The 26,064-nt window shown below is 40.9% G+C and overlaps 1 protein-coding gene across 1 annotated transcript in view; it reads left to right on the top strand.

Annotated features, from left to right (window-relative positions):
- Positions 1-4,115: 4,115 nt before the first annotated feature.
- Positions 4,116-26,064, top strand: part of pak5 (p21 protein (Cdc42/Rac)-activated kinase 5) — a 36,397-nt gene continuing 14,448 nt past the window's right edge. Inside the window, exons 1-2 of the mRNA XM_053336577.1 lie at positions 4,116-4,319; positions 25,155-25,994. Coding sequence (XP_053192552.1) covers positions 4,116-4,319; positions 25,155-25,994 — 1,044 coding nt within the window. The remainder of the gene's footprint in view (positions 4,320-25,154; positions 25,995-26,064) is intronic.

Here is a 26,064-nt window from a genome sequence, read left to right as displayed (position 1 = left end):
GTCGAAAACCTTGGTTCGATTTGTGGAGGTTTAAGTGGACATCAGCCAAAAGTGGAGAGGGTTGCTGACATGTCAGTGTTGCGTAAGAGACGATTTGCAGATCAGCAAAAAATCGAAAAGATTAGGGCTGAGGGTTGTTAGGCATTTGTTTATGCTGGTTATCTAAGAGAACACCTGTGTAAGATCATGTGTTTCTTTAATGATGTACCTCTCTGCTAGATGTTTACACAAGGTGATGATGACTAAGGACAGGGTCACACGATAGCTGCATAAAAATGGATCTATAAGCTACTGTATTTATTCCGTTCAGGGATATAATGTGATACATGGCTGTGGAAGTTCCTCTTCCTGAATGCATCCGGCACTCTGATGTGATTCTTATGACTCATGCAGTAAATGACTCACAATTTTAAAGTTAAATGTTGCATCTCTATATTTTCCATGCTCAAATTGAGTTCACATCATAATAAATATCAAATGATGTGCTTTGATTTATACATAAACCCTTTCTATCTTTTCTCTTTGCTCAAAAATGGCATATTTTACTTACAATCAATGCAATACATCCTCCAGTCATTACAGTGTAAACTGAGGCTTACAGTGAATGCAGCGTAGAAAGTAGGGTTGTGTAAACATGCCTGTGGGACGAGGTTTCTATCTTAACACCTTTTTGATCCAGTATTGAGCTTTCCGAAGGCAGCCATGTGCTGCATAATAATCTGTTGTGCTGTGATTGTGCTGCACTGTATGCATCACAAAAGCCTTAAGCCTTCTCAGCTTCCATCCTCTCTTCGTGACTCTTTATGTCTTTGTCTCTTTCTCTTTCGCTCGTTTCCTCTATTCGTTCATCTCTCCATAACCTCCTGACCATACTCCCTTTCTGTTCTCATCCTCTGTGCTCACCCATCCCCCCTCATCTGTTTCTCTCCCATCAATCTATCTCTCCATCTTTCCTGTTTGAAGCCTCTAATTTGGTCTGTCTGGCTCTCCTGCTGGGAAGCAAAGGAAATGATTGAGAAAGATTTCCATGATTACATTTTTTGCCTTGCCTGTTTAAAGTTACATTTAGAAACTGAATCTTTGGTGACTTCTGTCACTGCAGCTGTTAGGGACATGCTGCCAAGTCAAAAGTTAGTCATTTTCTCAACTAAAACTGATTTAGCACCCTGCTATGCTGACTTAATTAACACTTGTAGTCTTTGTAACATCTTACTCAACAATTCTGTTTCCAAATTATTGGTTACTCTCCAAATCTTAGCAGTGTGCATGGAGCTCTAATAAGAGCTATACACTATCTAAATATTTTTTTAGAGCAGTGACTGTTTTTAACCAGTGCAAAACCAAAAACACAAGAAAACAAGTGTAACAAACGATTTAAACAGTGTGTTTATCTACTACAAATGTTAGCATGCCTGATTCATCAGCTTACACAGTAACCGAGAATTACTAGTCATTAGTCATTTCTATAGCTAAATATTTTGGGGTTACATTAGAAAAATACCTTTTCAAGACTGGAACATTCACTGTGCAGTAGCTGAAATGCTGGTATATCTGCATTTAAGCTACGGCCTTCAGGGCACTGGGCTTTTTTGGGGGGAAAACGGGCCGTCAGACTATGGGCTTTCCATCCATTGTGAAGTTTGTTTTGGACTATTGGATTGGGATTTTGGAATAATGGACCATCAGACCAATGGCACAGCACGTTGTTTCAACCAACTCATAGTTTTATGTTTCAAGTTCTTTTACTATTACACAAGTATAGTTGAGCTGACAAAATCTGCTAGCAGTAGTCATCATTTCATTCCACAAAATCCATGGTCATCTGGTAGAAATCAGAATTCTGCTTTTGTTTACTTCAATGTCTACGTCCCTATTCCGATAAAGACAATATTCCCGCTAAGGCTATTGAAAATGAAGATTCCACTCATATTCACATTTACATGCAGAGGGTTTTCAGGGTTTCCCTCTGCTCATTGGGAACGGGAATCACAAGATCTCCGTAGGCAGTGATGTAAATCAGCGAAGTGGAAAACTTTAGCGAGCTGCTGCCTGATATTTATAAGTGACATGGATGTGACTGATATTATTAATTTATAGTTACGGGCACATTTAGGACCAAAGTTATCGCAAGATGTTTACTACATTGCTGAGTGGTTTTGGTGCATCATACCGTGTAGGCGTGCTTTGTCTTTGCAGCCCGCCCTGAACAGCTCCCCACTCTCCTCTCCTATCTGCCTTCCTGCTCCAGCATATGTCCTTTTTCCTGCGCAGGGATGCGTTACACAACAGGCCCGTCATGCATCTCTATCTCAGCCTGCAAACTGTTGGCTAGTTGGTTTGTTTACAACGCACAGAGCTGACCATAAACTGGCAAGAGGCTGTGTGACGGAAACTGCGGCAAAACCCCCAAATGAGATGCATATTCTGAACACGCTGTCCAAAGAATGCTCCTAAAACCCAAATAATATCGCTATATCCCACATATCTAAATCGGAAAATGCTACATTTGCAATAAGGCCTAATTTGGAACATCCAAATGGAATATTATAATATTATGATATTCGGAATAATAGTGTGGATGTAAACATGGACACTGAGAATTTCCAAGACCCATTGTTTCAAAAATGAATGAAAATTTGAGTGGTGAATCTGCTGCTTATTATTGTGAACTGTTTTGGTGTTATACTAGACTAAACGGGAGTAGTAACAGTAACTTAGTACACAGGTAGTTACAGAGTTACACAGTCTGATCGAATGCACATTAACCACTGTGTATATTATAGTATATTTTCATATTGACCGGCATATGCATTTTTTCCTAATACAATGTAGATGTTAAAATCCTCAGGTGGTTTTTACTAAGACCTTCCAAAGCGCTTGCTTAAGTGGAGGATTCTTGATTGTTTTGTGCACAAATCACATGTACAATACCCATATGTAAATTTAAGAATTGAGTAGCATGGACTGTCACAGTAAACATTATCAGTGCAAAAGCTATAACAGAGGGAAGAGGGAAAATGAGAAGGAGGGTTGGGGGGTGACTTTGTTTTTCTCTGTGGACAATGCCTCCTAGAAAGGAATGAAACAATAGGCTTCTTTCACAGCCACTCCAACCATCATGACATTTTGTTCCTATGACTGGACACCATGCATCCACCCAAACCACCAATACCACAACAGGATTTCTAAGTACTAAAAGCACAGGAGTAGTGCTGCCATGCATACATGATATGCCTCTGAATGTTGTTACATACTCTATGTAAAAACCTCACAATCTCAACTTGGCATCTAATTTTTCTTCCTTTTTTTCTGCTTCAGTGCATCAGTTGGTTTTTTTCTGATGTTTATATTATGTAACCAAAGTGGACACTTGTTTTTTTTAGCATGTTTGGACATTTTTGCTTGTTCTGTCTTCTGTTTGTATCCTGCAGCATTATAAGGCAGAGCATAGCATGCTACACAACGGCAGAATACATTACATCACAGCACAATATGAAACATCAATTTAAAACTGGTTGACTTGTCAGCCGTGCAGCTTGCAGGCATGGCAAGTAAAACCTAATTGATTGCTATACTAACTTAATAAGAACCAGGGTGATTGCTTAATTATCTTTCCTATTAATTCTGGCTTTTATATTCCATGAAGTTCGCTGTTGTGCCATCTGTAAGGCTCAGTATTGGATGGAAAAGCTGGTGAGAGACAGTTTGTGAGGCGTTGAAAGATCCCAAAACATTTTTAGGCAACTTAAAATGTTGCTTCATGCCAAATATCTAAAGGTAGTCTTTACTTTTAAATGAGATAAAAGAGTTTAATAGAGTTTTGGGTTTGCTTGTTAAATTCTTATTGAAAGGCTTTTCAACAGTAGGAGAGAACATTTTTAACATGGTGTAGAAATGGTATCATATCTCCAATATACAGTCGAATAGAGTTGTTGACTGAAAGACTGAAAAAAGCCAAACCTTTGAAAGGGGAGAACTGCACTGTACACCCCATGTGCATTACTGCCTTTTTTCCTGTATTTGTTTTTCTTAAATTCAGTTGTTTGATGCATCTGACAAAATATTAATCCACAACTCTCTTCTTTGGTTTGGCAGGTTTGTCAGGGTTTTCCAGCATGTTTGGGAAGAAGAAGAAACGGCTGGAGATCTCAGCTCCATCTAATTTTGAGCACCGGGTCCACACGGGCTTCGATCCGCGGGAGCAGAAGTTCACCGGGCTGCCACAGCAATGGCAAAGCCTCCTGGCGGACACTGCCAACCGCCCAAAGCCCATGGTGGACCCCTCCTACATCACCCCCATCCAGCTGGCACCAATGAAGGTAGAGTGAGACAGAGAGCAACCACATTGCACACTGGGGACAAATCACAATTTTCTGTGTTGCATCTTTATAATTGCCACTCTTCATTCCTATCCTTATTTGTCCTGTTTTGGCTTCCTGCCCAATCCTCACTCACTCTGTCTACACCGTCTTATATCTGTACTTATTCTTTCCTTCAGAACAGTATCATCACTGTTCTGAAACTCTTCCTTTTTAGTTTTCTGTCTCTGCTTTCACCCACCACTCCACTATACTTGTTACACTCTGTTGTCTGTTTTGTGAGGCAACATTTTTAATTCTCCAGTGCCATCTGGCCACTTAACAATACAAATTGCCCTGGTATATTAAATTATAGTCATATCAATGTATATCATACTGCTTTAAACCTGCATTAAACTACATTTGTGATATTAAAGTTACATTGAATCAAATATATTTCCCTGTAGTGCCACACCCATTGAGAATGAACTGCCAATTCTCATTCTCTGTACATTTTATCTGCTTTAAGCTCTTTTTTGGGTACTGTGGGTGCACATATGTCTCAGCAACCTACCATATAGACATATACATAATGCAGACAGCAAACAAGCTCTGACAAAATGACTGAACGCTAACTGCCAACCACAAAGCAGCTGAGAACTGAGGTAAACAGAGGATCAAAAGGGTCAAAAGTCGACAGCTGAGGTATTTGTGTCATTTAGGACTAATGGTACTAAAAGTGTAACTTACGAAATATGACATATGGTCCCACTTTGTTGCATGATTAATGAAGGCAAAAAGTCTCAAATAAAATCTTACAAGAGACTTTTTTTTTCTGAGCAGATGAGACCAAACCATTAGCCAGTGTATTTGACATACACTTTTACAGACAAATTGATGCAGTACTAATTGCCAGCTGGCCAGAAACATGACTCCAATGAGATGTTCATATAATCCTGTGTATGCTGTCTCTGTGAATAAGCAAATGTTTGCTTACATGGTACCCTTAAGGACTTGATGAGCCAGTAGTCTGTGTTTGTCTTTCTGCCCTCTACTGGTTAGAAAATGCTTAATGCAGCTTTAAAGAGATCATTTTATTAAACTTTATTCATTTTCCATTAACAGTAAAGCAAAGGGATTTCTCTTTTTCATTCGGCTGTGTTTATTCTCCTCCTGACCTTCCCTGTTACTGTGATTGTGTGTCTCCTCTTGTCTCTGAACCTTCTGAGTGTCTCCTCTGATGTGTTGTTGTTCATTGGTTCTTATTAACGTATCACACAATGACACTTTTGTTGAAGTAGAAAAATTCAATAATACACCAGAACATTTAATAAATTACTCCTTCATATTTCTGTGCACCTTTCTTTGGGTTGTAGCAGAACATATGGTTGTTTCGCACTCTGAGGGCCTTTTCTTGCATAATGTATGTTGTATTAGGCCTCTTCACTGGGTCACTGCTTAACACGTGGCATTCTTACTCTTCTCCTGTGCGGTCTGTGGTTCCATTATACAGTATGTCTGACCCAAATGTTGACCTTTCAGAAGGCCACCGCCCTTCATCTTCAAAATCTAGGACTCATTGTCTTGTGTGTGTTACAACACCTGTTCACACCTTTTTTAAACAGTTTCACATTTCTGATTTAGAAAGTTGTAACAGTGCAGCACTTGCATTTGAATAAATCTAAAACAACAAGCTTATACTTTATAACTTATATATTAGTCTCTAAGGAACCACTTACAGGTACTGCTGACAGGAAAATACGTGATCAGACATCTACAAAATTCCCGTAACAGAGAACAGCAATATGCCAAAGGAGATATCTCTGAAGAGGGGGAACCAAGAAAATAATTCTCTTGCTCTCTTCACAGATATCTCCCAAGAAAGTCCGGTCATCCGAAACGCCGTTGCCCAAAGTATGACTTCCTCTTCCCTTCTGTTTTTAATCCCTCTCTCTCTCTCTCTCTCTCTCTCTTTTTTTTGTTTTTGGTCGCACTCACACAATCACAACCCGCTGTTTTGTTACCATATCTCTCCTCTGCTGCCTGCTGCCATGCATTCAGGTGGAGGTGGCGTGTCAGCAGGAACAGAGAGAAACACAGAGAATGACTCCACACATGACATAATTACATTGTGCCGCCAAGTCTTTTCTCTTAGTCCTCATTTCCACTCTCCCTTTGTTTCATTCGCATGAGCCTCTCCAGAAAAGACTAGATTAACTGTAGTGGCATGTCCCCATGTTTCTCCCTTTTGCTATGGAGCGCCATTGATAATGATGATGGTGATGATGATAATCATAATGATGATAATCATGATGATGGGTGCTGAGATGTGAAGTGCATGTTGCCATGACAGCTGATTCTGCTCTGCTGTAGGCCACCACTGAGTAGAAAGTAGGTCATAAAGGGTTTGCATGTGTTAGAAGAACCCTTCCTACAATCCAGCTCTGGATCCTGACCCAGAGCCTAGTTGGGCTAAGGTGGATCCTCTCCTCTCCTCTTCTCTCCTTTTCTCTCCTTTTCTCTCCTCTCCTCTCCTCTCCTTTTCTCTCCTCTCCTCTCCTCTCCTCTCCTCTCCTCTCCTCTCCTCTCCTCTCCTCTCCTCTCCTCTCCTGTGCTTACCTCCTCTCCTGTACTTACCTCCTCTCCTGTTTTTTTCAGTTTTCTCCACCTGTGTTAGCAATTTCTGAGCTTTCTGAATCTTACATGGTGCTTGCCAAAGGTGTTAATTAAGAACAGGCTTACACAGGACATTCCTATATCTGTCTGATCGTTTTTTCATATATTGACTTCCAATATTGAAAGAAGTCATTTGAGCCATTGTTAAACTAGACAAGGATATTTCAACTGAAAAACCATGTGATCATTGTCACCCAGAAGTGTTAAACTCAATAACACGAGACAAGACTCTTAGTCATAGTCATACGCACATGATTGATCAGCACATGTGATATTAAATTGACCCAGTGTCCCCTAGAGAAAAAAATCCCTTCTAAATGGGGCTCAAATTTAATTGTGGTTCACATTTAGTAAAAAAAAAGGTGTGGAAAGTAGTTTGATGAATTTGGGGTCACTGCTCTCGGTTGCAGTGTGCACACAAAAAATGCAAACTGCCAAGTTTGTGTGTAAGTTTGGTCGTGTGCTAGTTTAAAGAAACAAATGAAGGAAAGTCCCGCGGTTTGCTTACATTAAGCGACACTGTTGACACAGTTCAGGCCTCCTCTCAAAACTTTGTGTTCAAAAATTACCATTTAGATTTTTTGGTATTTAGTTGCTTCTCTATCCCTTTTAATGGCAATTTGTCAGTGTAATGACTGTATAAATAAGCGTCCGTGCGTCAAATGTATGTAAGGGCATTTGTGTGTGTGTGTGTGTGTGTGTGTGTGTGTGACCCTGACTCCCAAGGTGGGTTATGTTATTTATAGGTCTCACCCCCTGGTTGCCCTGACAGTTGATTGACATAAGGTTTCCTCTGCTTGGCAGACTCCCCCAGCTCTATGTATTCCTGTATGTGTGTGTGTGTGTGTGTGTGTGTGTGTGTGTGTGTGTGTGTGTGTGTGTGTGTGTGTGTGTTCCGTTATAGGCTACTTTTGGGGACACATTTCTGATTTAGGACCAATTGGGGACAAAAGCCTTGTCCCCCAAAATGTAATGTCCCCAAAAGTTACCACAATATGACGTGTGTGTGTGTGTGTGTGTGTGTGTGTGTGTGTGTGTGTGTGTTGCGTGTGTTCCACATGCACACACCAGGTGGGCATGGACAAAGCAGTTTCTAGTCTGGCAGACCTACATTGATGTGCTCACCAAATAGTACAGGGGGACAGAGTACAGTAAAAGGTCAACGTTGTGTTGTGCATATTTGCATGTCTCACTGTGTGTGTGTGTGTGTGTGTGTATGTATATTTTTGTTAGTGTACATGCACAGAGAGCAGTTTGAGAGGTCGGTGCAGTCATCATGCAGAAATAACTACTATCTCTGCCCTCTGGCGTTTGCGCTCATCGTTTATTCACAAGGCTTGTAGCCTTGTTGTCAGACTGCTCATCTCAACTGAGCATTAGTATTGCTTAAAGCCTTGGCTCTCATCTCTATTCTCCCCCTCTTCCCTACTCCTCCACCAGCCCTCAGCACACATGCTAATCCAGAAGTATAGGCTAACAGCATTTCCATGTTTTATACATTGTGCTCTTAAAGCTTCTTCAGTCATACAATTTGAAGTGTGTCGTGGTGCATGAGTAAGTGCACTAGAATTACCTTCTTGCGAAACATCTTCATTCTTATGTTGCATTTCTCTTTTTGATGTTGACGTTAATGGTTCAAATGTGTGGGTGCTCGTGTGGGTGGGTGGGTGTGTGAGGCGAGGTTACATGTGTGTTAATGTGTTGCATTCATTAGCACTAGCAGGGGCACTGCCACAGCTATTATTAATGGTGGTCTCATGTTGCACCTTGACTTTCACACCCTCAAATTGCCGACTCCTATGGAGCCGAAGGGGTAATTCACCATGATAGTGTGTGTTTGTGTGTGCACTTGGTTGCGTATGTGTTTGGCACATATGTATAATACCATACGTGTGTGTGTGTGTGTGTGTGTGTGTGTGTGTGCGCGTGTGTGCACACAGGCCTGTTAATGCTATCTCCTTCCTTCTCTTTGCTCATGTTTCCTCAACCATGGGCCAATATTGAATGTCTTTGTTCTTGTAAATGGGATCCAGAATGACCTGTGTATGTAAGGTGACACATGTAAAAGAAAAGACTTGCAGTTTGAGCAGATTTGTTTTGCAGTGCTTGTGTTTCTGCTGTATTTCCTGCCTCTGTTGGAGGCTTTGATATTAGACATTAGTTTGCATATTGAGCTTTTAGAAGGTGCAGAGAAACTTACATTCATTCAACAAAAGAATAAGACTTATGTCCTACATTACCAATATTCAGTAGTGCATAGGTCATGGGTTAGAGCTAAACTAATACAAAGTGCTCAAGGAAGAAAGAGGAAGATGGCTACAAAAGTTTTAGAGCATTGCCATCTCAGACAAAAACTGGGTAAAGTATACTGAGTAAAGACATGATAAGTAGTTGGAGGGGGGGGGGGAGAGAGAGAGAGAGAGAGATAGAGAGAGATAGAGAGAGAGAGAGAGAGAGAGAGAGAGAGAGAGAGAGAGAGAGAGAGAGAGAGAGAGAGAGAGAGAGAGAGAGAGAGAGAGAGAGAGAGAGCAAACAAACAACTGCAAGGATTTTATAGGACCATAATGATTCCTGAATCAAGATTCACCAAGACTACCTGTAGGCTTGTTCCTCTAAATTCTGCAGTAGCTGCAGAAGAGCTGCTGTTCACAGATTATATCTGAAGCTAGTGGGATCACTGGAATGACATGCATATCACGTTCTAAAGATCCTCTCCAGACATGTTTTACTCTGTATATACTCTGAGTGATAATCTGTGTCTGACATGGTTTTCCCACAAAAATGTTGAATTATATTGTTAAAATCCTTAAAAGTACATCTACTCCTTATTGGTCATTACAAATGTGCTCTGAAAGCTACAAGTTTACACATACCACATACTGGTGTAGGTTGAATATTTGACCTACACTGGCTTCCAAACTATTTGTGTTATCATAAAGCATGCTTGTAGGCCCACCTCTGTGATTTTCAATGAGCTCAAAGAGATGTTCTACTTTCAGCAGATAAACGTGAAAACAGCCTTCTAGTGTCAAACTCTGCACATGTATTATTCTGTACAGTGAAGCTCAAACATCCAACTGTGGGGACAAGAAGAAAAACATACTTTTTAGTGGATGGGGACTTTAGTCCCTCTCTCTTCTTGAAATAATTTGCTCCTCTTTTGGATGAAAATCAAATCTCTCCTGAATCTCTCCTGTGTATCTCCTGATATCTGAATTCCTCTTGTGATTCTTTGAGTCTTTATCAGCAAATACAGCAGAATAATGCCTGCTTATTTTCTAAAAATTGCCATCTAAGGTAGTCAATTTTCAAGCTTTAATTACATACTCTGACACTTAGAGCATGGCTTCATCATAATATCAATTTCAGGCTTAGGCCATGTGGGTGGAAAGTACTTTAAGATCTTGAGTTGACGCAAAGGGTTTTTTTTTTAGATAACTCTGATAAAAGCAGCTTTTAAGAGATAAACTTCAAGGCAGTGGTAACAAAATCACATCTGTAGTTATTAGTACAGGGAAATTAAAGCTGACCGTATTTAGATTACACATTCAAAGAAACATCTTAGATGGTTTCTTACCTTGAAGTTAAGGTTAAGGAAAATGGCATGAGTGATAATGTTGGTACAAGGAAATAAGCTGGTGTTATGGCTAGGATGTGTTTGGTGTTACTGCTGCAGGGGCTGCAGGAAAGGATCCATGTGGCAAGTGAGATTGTGACATGCAGGGTGAGAACATCAATGGGTTGCATTAGCGCTAATAATTACGTATGTACTTTAGCCCAGAGCAGTGGGGCAGGGGGCATGCATTTATATCAGTACATGAAGTACATGTGCTTCAGAGGTAAAATACTGTCAAAATCAATCTGCCTTGTTTTCTTTTGCATTCCCCAAAATGACTGCTGACAGCCTCTAGAGTCTGTGCTTTAACTTCTTGCATTGAGCTGTGGGTTGCATGTACTGTAGGTAGTGTAGGTGGAGAGAGCTCTGGTGATATTTTAGGTAGCTGAACATCTCTGCGCTGTCAAACCCATTATAGCTGCACTCAAAATATCTCAACCTTACATCACATTGGAAGAAGAAATAATGCATATTGCACCCAGAGTTGTAAGCGAAATTGCCAGTAGATGTTATTTAAAGTGTAAAGTGTTTGGATTTTGTTGGGCACTTTAGTCTTTAGAACAGTACAGCATTCAGGCTGTAAAAAGTGTCACTGTAAAAAATGTTTGTAGCTTTGCTAAAACTCAATATATATTTGGTCCCAGATATCTTTCAATCCAGCCTTTTTTCTTCTTTTTTTCTGCTATTCATCCATACAGTCAAAAGTCATATCACAGTGAGTTAAATGACACTGAGTCTTTGTATGTGGACACTGGACTTTTACTCAGGGTCAAACAGTATTAAGACTGTCTCAGAGAGGCTGAGACAAAGGAATGGCACAGTAAGAATGACAGCACATGACAATGGGCATGATGCACAGGGCGATAACTGGTACAGCATTACTGTAAATGTCAGTGGGTCAGTGATAGCACTGCACAGCCACCCACCCCCACCCCCCAACAAGTCTTTGGCAGGTGACGGAGATGGAAACCCGAGCATTGGGTCGCTCAGATGGTAGTTGCTCTGGGTGCAGAGGGCTTTGATGCAGCTGCAGCCAGGCAGTGGGACTTGTCATGGCAGGGGGGCAAGGAGCGTCAGGGATCGAGGCTGGAGTGAGCAGCAGGACTGCGGGGTTGAGAGATGCACGGAAGTGGCAGCTGAGGCTGGAGCTCAGGCAGGTGGTGGGAGCTATGAAGACTGAGGAGGCGGTGGTGTTTAAACCCCAGGCACAGACGATTCATAAACAGTTACAGGTAGGGCGTTCAACTGTTTCTGTTTCTGGTGAGCCAAGACTGCATGCTGGTATGCTGGCTATGCAGATTTGTCTGTGCAACAGGTCCCAGTTCTCACTGCCAGCAGTTCTAGTGAAAACATATCAGACTAAACAGTGATGGTGCATGTAAGATTATATCTGCTCTGTCTAGTGATCATTCTTTGGGTTTGTGCTTACACTATTACAGAGAAGGACTGTGTTTAAAACTTGTTTTTATTAGTTTTTCCTGCATTTTTTAACACTGAACTGTGACAGTCTATTAATTACAGCTGTTCAGAGTGAAGGTTGTTTTCTCATGTTCCTTGAGAGAGGGTTGGTTTGCGCTATTTAAGTGCTGCATGGCAGAGTTATTTTTGTAGCTTTGCTTGGTTTGCTGTATGTATACATGTGGAAATGGAGCTAAGAGAGATAGTGTTTCTGATTGAACAGGGTCACCCAGTCCTTGCTTCAGGGGCAGAAATGCAAACATGTGTCTATTGAATGGGGAGGTAGGCTATTATAGTTGTGACATGTGTAGAGAAGTAGCTAATTTGAGGAGGCATTTTATAGCAGTGTGTATTAATGATGTTGGGTGAGCTCCAACGCAGTGAACTCTCTACACTGAGAATGAGTGAGGTCTAGACAAGTGCTCAGATGTGGAGCTGAGCCAGAATTTTAAATATGTCCCCTCTTGACAAGTTGTTGTAGCCGAAAAACATGTCAGATGGTCTCATAAAGTGTTTTTTGGGGATGAATGTTTTAAAGGAGCTTGAAATGAGACCGTTTTCTCTGATGTTTTAGCCTCCTCCAGCACAGGTGCATATTTGAAGATACACACATACATGACAGTATTTCTTTGCTCCAAATCTGCCAAACTGCGTTTGTGCTCTAGATTGTCATGTACAGTGACCATGGCAGTCATTCAGCTTCTTAATGGACAGAAAGAAAGTTAGACGCTGTGATCGATATGTTTAAATTCAAGTTTAATTTAAATTCGAGTCACTATGTATTACATTCCATCTTACATTGATCTGGGATTAAATTGGTCAAAGCAGAAATAGACTTGAAGGAAAATAACTCTTGATTGATGTGTGTGCAGACACACACACACAAACAGACAGAGAGAGCATCTGTCTTTCTTGGCACTGAGCTGAAGTGGATGGCATTGATTTAGACCTCTCTCATTCCTTTCTCCATTCTGCTCCTCCTCCTCTACTTTCTCACTTTGTCTTCTCTCGCGGCTGCCATTCACAGTCACACTCTGCAAATCACCTCTCACAGAGGCTTCGGAGTCACAGTCAGCAGGGGTAATTTTGGCTCTAAGCAGCGTTCTCCGTACTTTGCCAGGGCAGCTCAAAATGTCCTGGCTAACAACCATCCTTCAGTGTCTGAATGTGGGATTTTTGGAAGGACATTTAGGCTGTGAATTTTAAATAGGGAATGATTGCTGCGGGAAAATTTATTTGAGATGACTGGTGTGTCAGACATTAAAAGCTGCAAGTTAAAATGGATTGGAAGTGCTTTCCAGTTCCTTGATGAGAAACTGTAGGGTGACTTTTCAAAATCCTAATCTTCTTGAACACATTAATACTTAGTGTCCTGTGGAGTGAGTATAAATGTGTCTCTTTTTGTCCCTTCATGTGCTTATGTGGGTCTTTGCTTCCTCCTGAAGTGAATCGCAGCATTTTAAAATCAGCACCATCACTGAGGACAAGCTGGTGTCATTATGAAATAACATTGAGTCCACAACATTATTTGAATTCTTTGCTTTCCAATCAGCAAATGCTATCTTACACTCAGTGTGAGGTAGTTTGATGACTGGACCTGTAGTATCCTCGTGTGGCCAGATAGCAAATTACAACTCACAGTTCAGTTTTACAAACCCGTACTCTTCCTGTTTTATTGGAGGATTAATGAATGGAAATCAGTCTATGATCGTCTTTCATCATTTTAGAAGCATTATTTGAATTATTTCATGAACCTATGCCACTATTATTTAGCTTAATCTATTTTAATTTGATCTACACAACCAGAAAACTCATAACAACACCATTTCATATACTTATGGATGAACAAGGATAATATTGTTACTTGTTATTGCGACTTACAAAAAGTCTTGTCAAATAATTATATTTCAAAACATAGGACATGCTCCAAATTGTTTATCACGAGATTGGTTTTAACTGTACTGACTGACTTGATGTGGTAAATCCAAATGACTGTGGAATAGAAACATCATCCCTGGTATGTTTGTGATATAATTTTAACCATGCAAGCAGAATAGCTGTATGGATGGCTATTGTTGTTGTTGCTATCTATTGGTCTGTCAGTCCACACTGAAATTTCTCAACAACTATTGGATACTTTTCGATGAAAGTTCATACAGACATCCATGTTTCAAGGGGATGAATCCTACTGACTCCTCTTCCTCTACTGCCACCATGAAGTTGATATTTTCAGTTTTGGATGAAATGTGTATTGTAATAATTTTGGTGATATTGACTTCTAAAGCACTACCATGAGGTCAAATTTTTAATTTGTCCAGTACTTTGGTTAATGACTAAATACCTGCAAAACTTTTGACATTCCTATCAGTCTATAAACTGCAATTTGTGTTAATAGCTAATTGACAAATGTTAGCATGTTAAACTAATATTGTAAACATGGTAAACATTAGCATGTTAGAATTTTCTTCAGGGCCCAAAATGAACACCAGCCACCAGCCAAATGCTGGTAAATATGCAATAGTGTGGTCAGTTTTGAACATTCAATGGCCATTTGGTGGACGCAAAAGTTGATTTTGCACCCTGATTGTCATTGTGAGCATGTTAACGTGATGACGTTAGCATTTAGCTCAAAGCACTGCTGTGCCTCTGTACAGTGTCACAGAGCCATTAGCATGACTGCAGGATCTTAGTTTTGTTGTTTCACATTTACATTGCAAAATGATAGAGGACAAAGGTATCCATGCTGTAGAAAAGGAAACAGCAAAACATCTTATTTTGACACCTTCCCCCAGCATTTTTACTGTTTTTCACACTCAGCTGTGAACTTAGATGAAAGTGCCATATTATAATATTATAATAATCCTATTGTTTCTTCCCCATTACCTGCTCTGATTCTAGTTTATCATTGTACAGTAATGCAAACTTCATTATCTATTCAACATATAGGCCTTCATTCTGCTTTTCAGAGTGACCTTGAAGATTAGCTAGATGTGAGAATCAAAGACTGTATATGTGTGTGTCAGCGACAGGAGTAGAATAAAAATGAGGGGAGAAAAGACAACAGGTTGAGCAGTCTAATGAGTGCAAAAGAGAGTAGAAAGTGAGTGTTGAATGAGGTTGGTAAGGGCAGCAATTTGTTGGAAGGGCCTATAACTGGCTGACAGGGCTCAGATTAATGAGCACTAGTGTGTAATTAATCTATAGTGGACAGCTGTCTGTTTATCTGTCTCAGAGTTGACAAGAAGATAACTGAGGGACATCTAATTGATCCCCTCCTCTTCTTCTTGCTCTCTGTCTCCTCTCTTCTCTCCTCCTTTAGATCAGAAAGTTTCTTTGACAATGACAGATTCACTTGGAAACTGCTCGAAAAGGGAAGACCATGCCAGAAACTATTCAGATCACACTAACTGATCACAGCGGCAAGAACACAGTGCTGCAGTTTATTGAGTCTATTCATCATCTTTGTATTATATTTTCTAGAAATTTCTGCCAGCAGAAAATCTAAATCTGCCAATGCTTAGAGGGATGGGAAAAAAGATGAGTGTTCAGGCTTTACTGCACTAATATGCTTAAGGTCAGGGGATTTGGTCCGAATGTATGTTTGTATTTCATTATGCCTCCACCACTAATCCATTTTGTTGGAAATCATCCCTCATTCCACGCGTTGCCCCCTGTGTGACTCATGGATCCTGGAGCTTGTATTTGAGACTCTACCCCAGCTGAGGTCAAAGGTGACTGGGTCACACTGGTCTGAGCTGCCTGCTGGGGAGCTGTGGGGGTCGGAGGCATAACGTCAAACGAGCAAAATACTTAAGCCATAAAGACTCATCAGCTTGTGTATGGGTTTCCACATTCGGCCTACAGGAGAACAACAAACAGACACAATACATAAATCAGTGCTATACAAACAATTATATACACACACATATTAATCTCATTACACACTCTCAGAGACAGATTTTTTGCGGATGTACAGGGAATCTCCAATCCAGTTAAATGTGCAAATAAGATGTGAAGAAGACTACTGTGCCTACAATTGTCCATACACTAGTTTAAAGATATTTCAGTCTGAAATAAAGCGATATGGACCAATGGACAATTTGTATGAAATGCAGGGGTCAAAAGGAAATATTTTGTTTGAGTAAGTAGTGAAGGAGTTAAACTGTTAGGTATTTCAAAAGATAAAAGCAAAGACTAAAGAAAAGTCTGAATAATAAACATAGTCTATTCTTTCCTACCCTGATAATCATCTTAAAACCACTCAGCATTCATCACATGATCCCATGTGGATGTCGTGTCCCCCATGTTTGACAGCAGTGCTGCACTGTTTAATGGAGGTGGTCCCACTAGTCCTCTGGTTCTTGTCAATGTTTTAGATATTTAGTTACAATCAAATGCTTTAATACTTGCCCTTCCTTCATTCTTTTGTGCATAAACACATAGACACATGCATGCATATGTGTACAAAGACAAAACATTTGCTGTGAGAAATTGTAATCTGCTTTATCAGAATCATTTTCAAGTCAGCTTTGATTAGAAACCCCCAGTGCACAGCCTTTTTTCACCATGGTGAGATGATGGTTATTAGCTACTGTAACTAACAGGCAGCAGGATGGCCTGAGGAAACAGGTCAGCTCACAGCCTATTAATCATGGAAATGCTCCAAAATTCACTCCTTGAATAATCCTGTTCATGTTTGCTGAGACCTCGTCAGTAGTTCAGCTAATAACATGTCAAGAACTCAGCGAAACTGTTCTGTGAAATCCTCCTCTAAGTAATAACAGGTGGGTCAACCTGTCAGCCTGCATGCAGATCTGAGGTCATATTCGACTGGGTTTTGAGGTCAGGATTAGTCGTTCTAATTAATAACTAAGATCCAAGATATGTGCCTCAGGGAATCTTATTACAAGAAGCCTCACTGTACTTTGTCCCTTTATCAGTGAAATTAACATCCACATCATTTTATTCACGGTTATTTAATTCACAATATATGTGCTGGTTTAGAGACGAAATACTGAGTCAGACCAGCAGAGAGCAGCAGAGCACAAGACACCTTGTAATTCTCTCAGTTTACTTCACAGAAAACACTGTTGCCACAGGCTTTCTGGCTCATTTTAGCATTGCTTGACACTACAGTGTTTTGTTATTACTCTTGCATTCATGCAGTCTGAATTGGCCGTTGTATATTCTTTAGGATTTAACCCAAAACAGTACAAGACTTAACTGCTGTTCTGATCAATCAATCAACCTTTTTTTTCTTTTATATTTTATAGTTTTATAGTGTTGTCTTGTCTTGTCTGTGCATCCAAAATCTGACCAGATTTTATTCCTCTTTACCATAGAGCTACGTTTTTGTCCAAACGCTATTACAAACTCATCAGTGAGCCATACTATTGCACTAGGTGACATATTCATTTGTATGAAAATGTGCATTGTTGTTTATTTTGAGTCAGTCCCAGGTGCTGTACTGTTCACTCAATAGCACACAAAATGTGTGTTAATCCGCAGCTGAGAAATAGTGCCCAGCATATTCACTATTCACTCCTGTTCACTCCATTTGCTCAAAGTACTATGCCCAGCTGTTTTAGTCAAATACTTGTTAGAAAATGTAGCTATATATTCATGACCAGATTTTCTTCTTCATTATGCACTAATGGTCTTGGGGCTGTCCACCACAAACACGGACAGGAAGTCCAGAAAGTATTGGAGTAAGATAGACTAACATGGGAAGTTAATTTCTTTTCCCATCTCCAGGTTACATGTGTGTGTTTGCAAGTGAACTATAAATGAAATATAATTTCCACCTCAAGTTACCCAAACAATCTGTTTATAAACCCTGAGAGATTATTTTGAGTTATATTAAGCTAAATATGGATATAATAAACACAGTACAATAGTGTAGTAGTGTTTAGTACAATTGTGTTACTGATACTGTCATGTTTTGCTATTCTAAATAGAGAGCAAAAACAAACATTATTTAAAAAAATACAATAGTCATCTGGGAAACTTTATCAAATTGTTATCACCTCACCATCATAGCCTTATCATAAAATTTTTTATTGACAAAGTCGTGTATAATGGAGCATAAACAACATTTTAGTTTTAGCAGATTGGTGCATTTACACCTTCCACCCACCAGAGGGAACTAGAGGATAAAGCCATCCTAATGTCTGCATTTACCTGAATTGAGTGAGATTATATATCCACTATGCATTGTTGTTAATATATAAATCCTTGTCTTCACTTAGATCAAAGATGATCTTGATACAGAGCAGTGATACATTGAGCTATTTTCATCACCATATGAATGATGGACACTTCATTTCACACTAATAATATAACTATTTGTACATGTATCACCTGTGGTAGTTGTGTTATTTGATCAATCATTAATCAGTACTGTAGGTAATGCTTGGTCCTTATCAAGACAGCCAAAGGAGAGTCGTGAGTAGTCCCTTTGTCTGCTGTCTCAAGGGCTCTCTGATATTATCTTTCTCAGACGGCAGTGAATAAGCTTGTGTTACAAATTGGTCACTGATGCAGAAGGATACTGCACTCCAGGAGGAGCAGCAGCAGCAGCAGCAGTAGTAGTAGTAGTAGAAGTGTGTACTACTAGCGGTGTGTGTAGGTGTGGTCTGTCATAAGCTACTTCTGGGGACAAATTTCATTCTTAGGACCAGTTAATTGGGGATAGCTTGTCTGTTTTGGGATAAAACAATGTGTTCCCAATTGGGAATAAGCTGATTTTTGTGTCATTGGTTAAGGTTAAGGTTATGATTAGGCAAGTAGTGGTGATGGAAATGAATGTAAGTCTATGTAATTCCCCCAAAAGTGACCATGGTCTGATGTGTGTGTGTGTGTGTGTGTGTGTGTGTGTGTGTGTGTGTGTGTGTGTGTGTGTGTGTGTGTGTGTGTGTGTGTGTGTGTGTGTGTGTGTGTGTGTGTGTGTGTGTGTGTGTGTGTGTGTGTGTGTGTGTGCATATAAATACCCACGTGTGCTTTTTGTCTGCAGTGTGAGTCGTGACAGAGAGAGATTCACAGAGTATAGATGGTGCCTAGGATTCAATACAAAAATAAGGAAAGAGAGAATTGGATGGAGGATGAGAAATATTGCTGTTGTAATCACACATGTTATCTCATTGTACTTCAGTATTTCACAGCATGTCAGTGAGCATGTCCCAGTCAAAAATATAATTTCTATGTGGTCGTGTTCTGGCAGGACTGAGAGTTTAGAGTGGGTGTGTTGAGTAGGCGATACTCTGCAGTATGTGGTGTGTGTGTGTGTTTGTGTGTGTGTGTGTGTCTGTGTGTGTGTTTCTGAGAGAGAGAGAGTGGGATAGAGATAGAGAGAGAGTGGGGGTGTGGTAATGAGCTTTCATGTGTGACTAAATACCCACAAAGGGGAGGAGTTACACCTCTGCGTTTGTGTGTGTGTATGTGTATTTTCATGTCTGTGTCTCTGTTGTGGATTTTCACTTCTGTCCCATCCCACATTCACAAACACTCCTGTTCCAATCCTGGAAGAATGACTCCATTCTCTTGATTTGTTTTCATTTTGTTTTAGGTAGTTTAATCTTTAGGTAATGTAATGATTTTGATATGATGTCCTCACCATGCATAAATTACTTTGTGTTCTACTACATAGTTTTTTATTCACACCACACCTTGTCAGCAAACAGCAATCAGAGCAGATCGTTTTTATTCATATTAGATACCTTTAAATATAAAAACTGACCTATTGTTATTTTGATTCCAGTCCTGCCCATTCCTGTTGATTTTTTCCCCTGTCCTTTCCCAGTCATGTAATATAGTGAAATTGACTCCCATACTGCGGGAATCCCACAGGAATCCTGGTAACCCACAGGAGTCCTGAAAAACTATCAACCTCTAATCTCTGTGTGTTCTGTGTGCACATACCAATCTATCCAGAGAACAGATTACATCACAATGACGTCAAGGTCAGCTGTTCTCCCGACAAAGTTCAGTTGGGTTAAAAACTTGCCTCTTTCAGTGTGCAGCTTTAAATGAATTGCTAAACACTGGCATATATAAACGGATTGGCTTTCTTAGATGAGAAGAAGATAGATAAAACTCACTTATTTGTTCATTAAATATGTAGCTACACCCGGGAGTTGGTTAATTTAGCTTAGCATAAAGACTCCAAGCAGGTGGAAATAACTAGCCTGGCTCTGTCTGTAGGTTAAAAAAGCCCAATAGCACCTTGAAAGCTCATTTAGTGTTACAGTATGCCTCATTTTATTTAAAAAAAAAAACTAACATGTAAAAGGGTAGAAACTACAACAGTGCAAGTATGCATAGTTATGTCTTTGGAAAGGCCAGCTGTTTCTCCCTGTTTAATATGAAGCTGTATGAAATGGCCGATAATTTCATATGAAGCTACAGCTTCATACCTTTTTTTATGAGAGTGCTATCCTCTAATCCTCTAAAATACCTCTCAGCAATAATGTGACAGAGCATTTCCCAAAGTGTCAAGCTTTAATACAGTGTCTGGATACGCCTGACTCTTTCCAATGAGAACTGCTTTACTCTTAATAAAGAGCTAAAATCTTTATGTAAACAAAGTACAAGCAAGCTTTGTCAAAGTATACTAAAATGTCATCTTGAAAATGTCAATAAGAATTAGTTTTTAGTTTGACAGTTAATTAATTTTCATAAGCCTCAGAGTAAATGAGGAAAATTCACCTGACAAATGTGAATGCTGCTGTGATTTTATAATGCTTAAAAGTGCTTCTAAAGCAACAGCCATGCAGCAGAAGAGCAGAGCCGATCCTCTTCCTCCTCCTCCTTCTCCAGCCCCTCAGTCGTCCCGGGACCCTGCTGGCCAATGAAGCACAGCCTCCAAACCAGGGTTCTAGCTAGGAGTCATGGGAAGGGCAAGCTCATTAATTATCTCTCCCTCTCTTCCTCTCTCCATCCTCCCATCACACCCTCCCTTCATTACCAGCAAGGTTAATCCCCCCTTATCTCCCAATGAGCCTCATTTTTCATGGCTCCCTTTCTACAACGCCTCCCTCCCTCACCCCTTCTCCATCCTTTCCTCTCTACGAGTCCCTCTTCCTCTTCCTTCATAGCTGCAGCTCAGAGTTTCTTTCTTTCGTCTACTTTGTGATTGCTCGTCTTTGGTTTTTGTTTGTTTTTGGTCATTCCTCTCCTCTCCTCTCCTCTCCTCTCCTCTCCTCTCCTCTCCTCTCCTCTCCTCTCCACTCTCTTCTCCTCTCCTCTCCTCTCCACTCTCCTCTCCTCTCCTCTCCCCTCTCCTCTCCTCTCCTCTCCTCTCCTCTCCTCTCCTGTGCTTACCTTGAACAGGCCATGGTGAGTAGAGAGAGTAGATCTATTACAGCTTATCACTAAAGGACAGGCCAACAACGCACGCCGGTGAAATATGGCTGCTGTCACAGCTGCCGCTGAACACGACCCGTGCACAGAGCTCGCAAGAGCTATAAGGACAGGGGGAAGAGGGGAAAGGAGAGGGGGGAGGGGGGTTCGGAAGCCACTAGCAGTCCCCTAATTCAAATTAATGGAAAGATTTTCAGGCTTGATGCCGACCGTTTGACAGTGATTTGGCACACAATTAACCTTGTCTCCCTCTCCCCTCTGCACCCCCGTCACCCCCTCGGTTTCATTTGCAGCCGTGTTCTCTCCAACTCTCTCTGTCTCCTGTACCTGTCACGCTCCTTGACACAGTCTTATTGATTATGAACCAAATGGAGATGATGATGTTTTATTAGATAACTGACACTCCCTACTGTTGTATGCCAATTGAATTAGCTCTGAATCACCAGCATCCACGTAGCGTAACATTATGTGACTTGGCATCATTTAAGGTTTCACACAAAGCACACCATTTTGAAATTCAGAGCACAGTTTGATCATTAATGTTGAATTGGCATTGTTTCGAGTAAAATGCAGCTTTACACATCAAGATCAAAGTGTATGAGTAGTGATTTTCTTTGTCAGGTCTAGGTACTGCAACATCTGTCCAAAGCATGATCGATTTCCACTCACCGACCTGTTTAAAAGACCATCCGTCCTGCAGCCTCAGCCTCTCAGTTAGACTTTATTCACTGCTTTTATAGGCCATTTCACCTTGGGTTCCAGTTCACAGCGCCAAACAGCCTATAGCTCTCAAACAGAGGGGCAACTGGAGTGTAAAGAGAGAGAGGGGGGAGGCTCACCAAGTAACAAAATAGAAGGAAGAGATGATGTGTGAAAGAAGCAGCCTGAGTAATAGTAGAGGCTTGTGAAGAGAGCTTTCTTTTAGTTTGAAACAACTGTATTAGGTTTTTTAGAAAAAGCAAGTTAAAAGTTAAAATGGGTTGTCTCTATGGTAACCCACACAATTTTTTCAAACATCTGTCATTAGTTTGCACTGCACACCCATTGTATGAGATTAAGCGATAAAATGCATTTGTTACATCGTACTTACTTTGGTAGCTTTTCTGCTTGTTTTCAGTACTTTTTGTTTTGAGTAAGTGTGCACAGATTAACTGGGACTAGTGACCCCACCTGGGCATTATTGATGAATATTGATGCGCAATATTGATATTAAGGTATTTGTCAAAAATACAGTGATTTTGTCCATATCGCCCAGGCCAGTAATGGAATATTGATAAATAATAATACTGCTTTTATTGACTGTGTGTCCAGTATAAGCATCATATACTAGTCTCAGAAAACTGGATAAGCCCTTTTCCCAGTTCAGTGAAACCTGAATATGCTGGCTGGAGTATTCTGATAGAAACCAGGAAACAGTTCTTTGATAAGTCTCTGCCATGTGTGCCTTCAGCTCAAATTACGTAGTAGATAGTCACTAAAACAACACTATGAGCACACCCCAGCAGCCTGCTGGTTAAGAGGTTATTTTTGATATAATCAAAATTTGAGTCTAGACCTTTGTTGTGTGTCAACCCCCATCACTCTATTCATGTCATCTCTCCACTGTCCCTACAATATAGGCATAAAACGCCTCCCAAAATATTTATATATAAAGAATAAAAGAAAGAAATGATAATCTTCTGACTTTGGTTAATTCAAAATGTTAGTTGTATTGTCTCACATTTTCTTTTCTTTTTTTTTGTTTCAGTTTACTGATGATTAGATGGAGAAACTGAATCCTGCAGAGTGGTAAATGCAGCATACATGTATGCTGATAATCAGAAACCTGGATACTGTTTTGATGATGTAAACAGGGATGTGAATTACCAGTCCATGTAAACACCATGATCAAAACCTTGAAAAAAACTGTACACCAGGGTACAAATATGCATGTAAACGCACTGATAGACGAATGAGATGAGAGGAAGTGAGTGTGTTTGCAGTGACAGTTTGCAGGTAGCTAAATAAAGGAGTCTAGATGTATCCCTTTGTCAGCACAATCTTGCGAAGAGCTGATGATTATCCCGGCTTTTCTTAGTCTGCCTCAGCACATGTGACATGGGCAAACTACAACAGAGGCAAGTATGACAGTTATATGACAGGCAGCAAGGCGTGAATGCTGTCAAAGGACTTGCTGATGTGACACTGTCAGTTGTCCAAGAGTAATATTCAGCAAACACCTTCAGAGGTGAAAAGTCCTAAGTAGACAAGTTTGTTTGGTATCTTGGTCGGTTTAGATCAGGTTTTATTCATTTTAGTTTCATTGGTTATATCCCCAGATCAAATTCTTACTCTTAAGTATGACATTTTCTTGTTTATTGATACTGTTGTTGACTTATGATACCTACCACATACGCTATGCAGCTGCATTCGAAATTCCTCATATTATGATGAGTGTGTGTGGTACATTTCTAGCAATGGCCTCCACAGCAGGAATCAAACAGCTGACCATTGAGACCATAAAACATCAAGGTGGAAATAGAGTAATAAATGTACAAAATAACATGGCATGGGTACTTAGTTCTTTCATAAATCACACCAAGTATGTTAATCCAGGTAAAAGTGAGTAGAGGACAGGAAAGCTTGGATGTTAACACGCAAGGATTTGTAAGACAAAAATACAGCGAGTGACAAGACGTTGACTTTTTACTGTATGTTTTGTACACTTACCATACGGTATATGGATTTGATACTTCATGTATTCAGAGGCGGTAATGATAGATTATGCAAGAGTTTAAAATTGAAATGATCCCTACAGTTGGACCCCTAAGCATTCAGCAGTCATGCAGCATATTTCTATTGTACTAATGCAATGTCTCCTGTAACATCCAAGAGCGAGAGAGACAGGTAGATAAAAGCTATGCGTCTGGCTTTTGCTATTACTCTCATGATTTTTACTGTGTGGAAGTGGTGATCCTCGTGGTCTGCACCATAAAAACAGGATATGTGCACACATACCCATGCACGCACACAGGAGTGTAGTTCAATGAGTGCTGCTGTAGCACCAGTTCCCCATGACTCACGACACAGCCGTGTAAAGGGCTTAACACAAGGTAGGAGGGGATAAGCAGCACCCCTGATGTTTAAGCTGCCTTTGCTTTGAAGCAGATGTGAGCATGTGTGTTCGCTCCCTCTCCCCCTCGCTCTCTCTGCGTTTGTGTGTGCAAGTGCATGCTGGTGTGCCCATCTACCTCACGAGTGTAAAAAACCAAACGTCACGACTATTAATGTATCCTGATCAGCCCACTGAAAATGAAGCTAATCTGTTGTGAGGGAAATGGGGCAGGAATTAGCTCCTTCAATCCACCACTGGTTTCCTTTAAGCATCTAAGGTATCCCATCATTTATCTCCATGCATTCTCTAGCTGCATCCCAACTCACAACAACTAATGGTTGTGTGGACTGATATCTGCCGTTCTTTCAGATGACAACTACCAGCGTTCATTTATTGCAAGTGATGATTGATTTCATACTTGTCACAATGCCCTGATACACATGAATTGAAATTCCAGCCTGAATGGTTATATGTTTTTATGTTAACCGGATTGGATTAAACAGGAATTTCAATTCATCTCATTCAGTTTTCATCAAGAATGATTGAACTCAAACTGAATGTACTGCGACCCAAAGTATCAGGGCTGCCTCCATCACGCTCTCAAACAGCAGACTCTATTGTATGTTAACTGTAAACATGTTTTTTCTTCCTCTAGACCATTGTTCGAGGGAACCGGCCACCCAAAGATGCATCCATCAATGGCCTGCTGGAGGAGTTTGACAACATCTCAGTGACACGGTCGAACTCCCTGCGAAAAGAGAGCCCGCCAGGCCCCCACCAGGCTGGAAGCACTTCCAAACCCCCCAGCAGTGGTCATCCCAATGCCCCGGAGGAGAATGGCTTCAACCACTACTACTCCCGCTACTCCTGTGACCTGGACACCTCCAGCAGGGACTTCTCTCTGGATCATGGCAAGCCAGGTTTCTCCATGGACGGGGACTGGGCCATGGGGAGGCACTATCGATTCACCAAGCAGAATGGCCACTCGCACCCCATACGCAGCCCCTTCTACCCTGATGCCATGCCCCAAAAATCAGACTACGGCAAGCTCCCCCCAGACTACCATACCTACCTGGAGAGCAAGGGGCGTTCAGCTGATGAAGTGGCCTCCACAGTGGGGAGCGGGGTGGGCTCCAGCGGCTACTACCGAGCATCTGTGGGAGGCTCATCCAGCCAGGACTACAGGGACACTTCAGTAGGCACGCCATCTCGTGCCTCACTACACAGCGAGCAGATAAACTATCCAGACAGTGAGTGGAGCTATGGCGGCCTGCGGGATGAATACGATAAACGACCCAAAAGTTCTTATGTGACGCAGACCAGCCCCACACCGGCTATAAGGCAGAGATCTCGGTCAGGTTCTGGACTGCAGGAGCCAAACGTCCCCTGTGTGGCCAGTGGGGCTTTCAAGAACCCTCCTCAGGCCCACCCATACAGCTCCTACACCTACCCTCGCCTCTCAGAGAGTCTCACCAACTCACAGACATTGGCCAAGGTAACTATGCCATCACAAAATGTAAAAATGTTGCGTTTTATTACATTTAATTGTTTAATAATTTTAAGTA

This window comes from Scomber japonicus, chromosome 17, assembly GCF_027409825.1.
Source record: "Scomber japonicus isolate fScoJap1 chromosome 17, fScoJap1.pri, whole genome shotgun sequence".
Lineage (NCBI taxonomy): Eukaryota > Metazoa > Chordata > Actinopteri > Scombriformes > Scombridae > Scomber > Scomber japonicus.
The sequence above is the reverse complement of the archived record's forward strand: the minus strand, read 5'-3'. Positions and strand labels throughout refer to the sequence as shown.